General features: G+C 44.9%; 1 protein-coding gene across 1 annotated transcript in view; it reads right to left on the bottom strand.

Moving 5' to 3' along the window:
- The window catches only part of LOC310771534 (nucleoredoxin-like protein 1), a gene marked incomplete at its 3' end in the record, with an annotated part of 2,296 nt that extends 1,262 nt beyond the window's left edge, over positions 1–1,034 (bottom strand). Inside the window, exons 1-2 of the mRNA XM_083664124.1 lie at positions 796–1,034; positions 513–602 (exon numbers count right to left, since the gene is read on the bottom strand). Coding sequence (XP_083520250.1) covers positions 513–602; positions 796–1,031 — 326 coding nt within the window. The 5' untranslated portion in view covers positions 1,032–1,034. The remainder of the gene's footprint in view (positions 1–512; positions 603–795) is intronic.
- Positions 1,035–2,027: the final 993 nt, after the last annotated feature.

The following is a 2,027-nucleotide window of genomic DNA, read 5'->3' as shown; positions in this document are numbered from 1 at the left end:
GAGCAATTGTAGAAGTAATATTTAAAGGAATCCCATTAAAACCCAAAGGCAATTCTGCATTTTTTTATTCCACTGCCATTACAGCATAAAATCATGAATACTATTGTTAGGATTCATTCTGGATGTATGACTTCAAAATAATATAGTTTTTACTATTTCCCCCCCAGATAGAGCCATTTTTTCATGTTTGGCATAGAGGTCAATTTACATACAAAAATGCATAGTTGATCCCTATGTGAAACATGAGAAAATGGCTCCATCGGGTGGAAAATAGTCAAAACTACCATTTTGAAGCCATAATTCCAGGATGAATGCCTAACATCATAGAATTTCATGATTTGATGCTGTAGGGTTTATGCTCAGTGTGCAAACAAATACTTATTAGTCTTATCATATCAGATCATTCTAGTGTAGCTTCACAAACACACCGCACAGGTTGAGTACACTACACACATAAATACAGTTGCACACAAAATCTTTCGCTCTATCTCCCTCCTTCCCTCTCTACCTACTTTCTGTAGGGGTCTTCATGTGGTAAAAACAGACACTTTTTGTGCAGCTCTTTGAGGGTGTTTTCCTGCTGCTCCTCTGATTGGTCCAAGCTGAGAAAGAAGAGATGGAAAATAAAAGCTTGTGAGTGATCAAATGGTGTGTGGTGTATGTATATGTGTGAGTTTGTGCATAGGGGAAGGGAGAGAGAGAGAGAGAGAGAGAGAGAGAGAGAGAGAGAGAGAGACAGAGAGAGAGAGAGAGAGAGGGAGAGCCAGAGAGAGGAAGACAAGGGCAGACAGAAACCTGATGTAGATGAGGGCGAGCAAGGCGGGGTACTCGATGTAGAACGGATCCTTCAGACGCTTGAAGAAGTCGTTGAGAGTGGGAACAAACTCCTGGCACCGGTCACACTCGGCAGACGCAAAGAACAGCATCAAGATGCGGTTCTCAAGGATGCTGACGATCTCGCGCTCTGTGTTGAGTTCATCCTGGTCCCAGTTGTTCTTCACCAGAACCCGGTCGAGGAACAGGTCCACCATGATGAAAGAACTGGGGGGTGGGGAAAGAATAAGATCCTTCTGTGGAAAAGGGACAGTGAAATGCAAATGTGTCAATACACATGAAGCGTTCAGCATGTGCAGCCAGTGCTGTGACCAATGACGCGTTGAGCATGTGCAGCCAGTGCTGTGACCAATGACGCGTTGAGCATGTGCAGCCAGTGCTGTGACCAATGACGCGTTGAGCATGTGCAGCCAGTGCTGTGACCAATGCAATTATAGATGCCTGCACGGATGCTGCCTGCTCTTAACCCATTGATACCTGATGCAGCATTTGCGTGTATATCCCTCATTTGTGTGTGTGTCCCTTTAAGACCGCGAACCGCGTGACGCGGTTCGCGGTCTTAAAGGGATACACACACAAATGCTGCATCAGGTATCAATGGGTTAAAGGAAAGGATACTCTCACACTAGATATCATCAGTCTGTGATTTTCAATGCATTCCAGGAGTTCCACTTAAGAAGATGAGCAGAGCCAAGACACTCAATATCTATATAAAGAACTCACTCTGACGCATGTTGGCACCTTGCCTTCTAAAGGGATTTTCCACCAGCTATTTTGTGATTAAGTGTTGCAACTTTCCCCTAAAACTGCCTCATCTTGCAGCTATACTTCAGACGCTGACTTTCTACATTTCCAAGAATGACTTTTGGAGCGTTCACACCGAGATATTTATTTTTCGCTCTGTCGCTCAAGTCAACCCTTTGGAATCGCTCTGTCGCTCTGTTTAAATCGCTCATCAACAGGCACACGAAATGACGGACATGTGGGGGATATAACGTTACGCAATGTCATGCTGTTTGTCCACTACGAGCCACCGTCATTGTTTACAAGCTAAGCCTATCAGCGTGCTCCTAATGCGAGCTGCATACCGGTAGTACAGACTTCACTTCATGTCAGCTGTCAGCCTGTCAATGCGGTTTGTTGCCACACAATAAACCAGCGGTTTGTTCCAAGCCAGTGTGATCCTTGACTCG

Source organism: Poromitra crassiceps, assembly GCF_964638095.1.
Source record: "Poromitra crassiceps genome assembly, contig: HAP1_SCAFFOLD_760, whole genome shotgun sequence".
NCBI lineage: Eukaryota > Metazoa > Chordata > Actinopteri > Beryciformes > Melamphaidae > Poromitra > Poromitra crassiceps.
The sequence above is the reverse complement of the archived record's forward strand: the minus strand, read 5'-3'. Positions and strand labels throughout refer to the sequence as shown.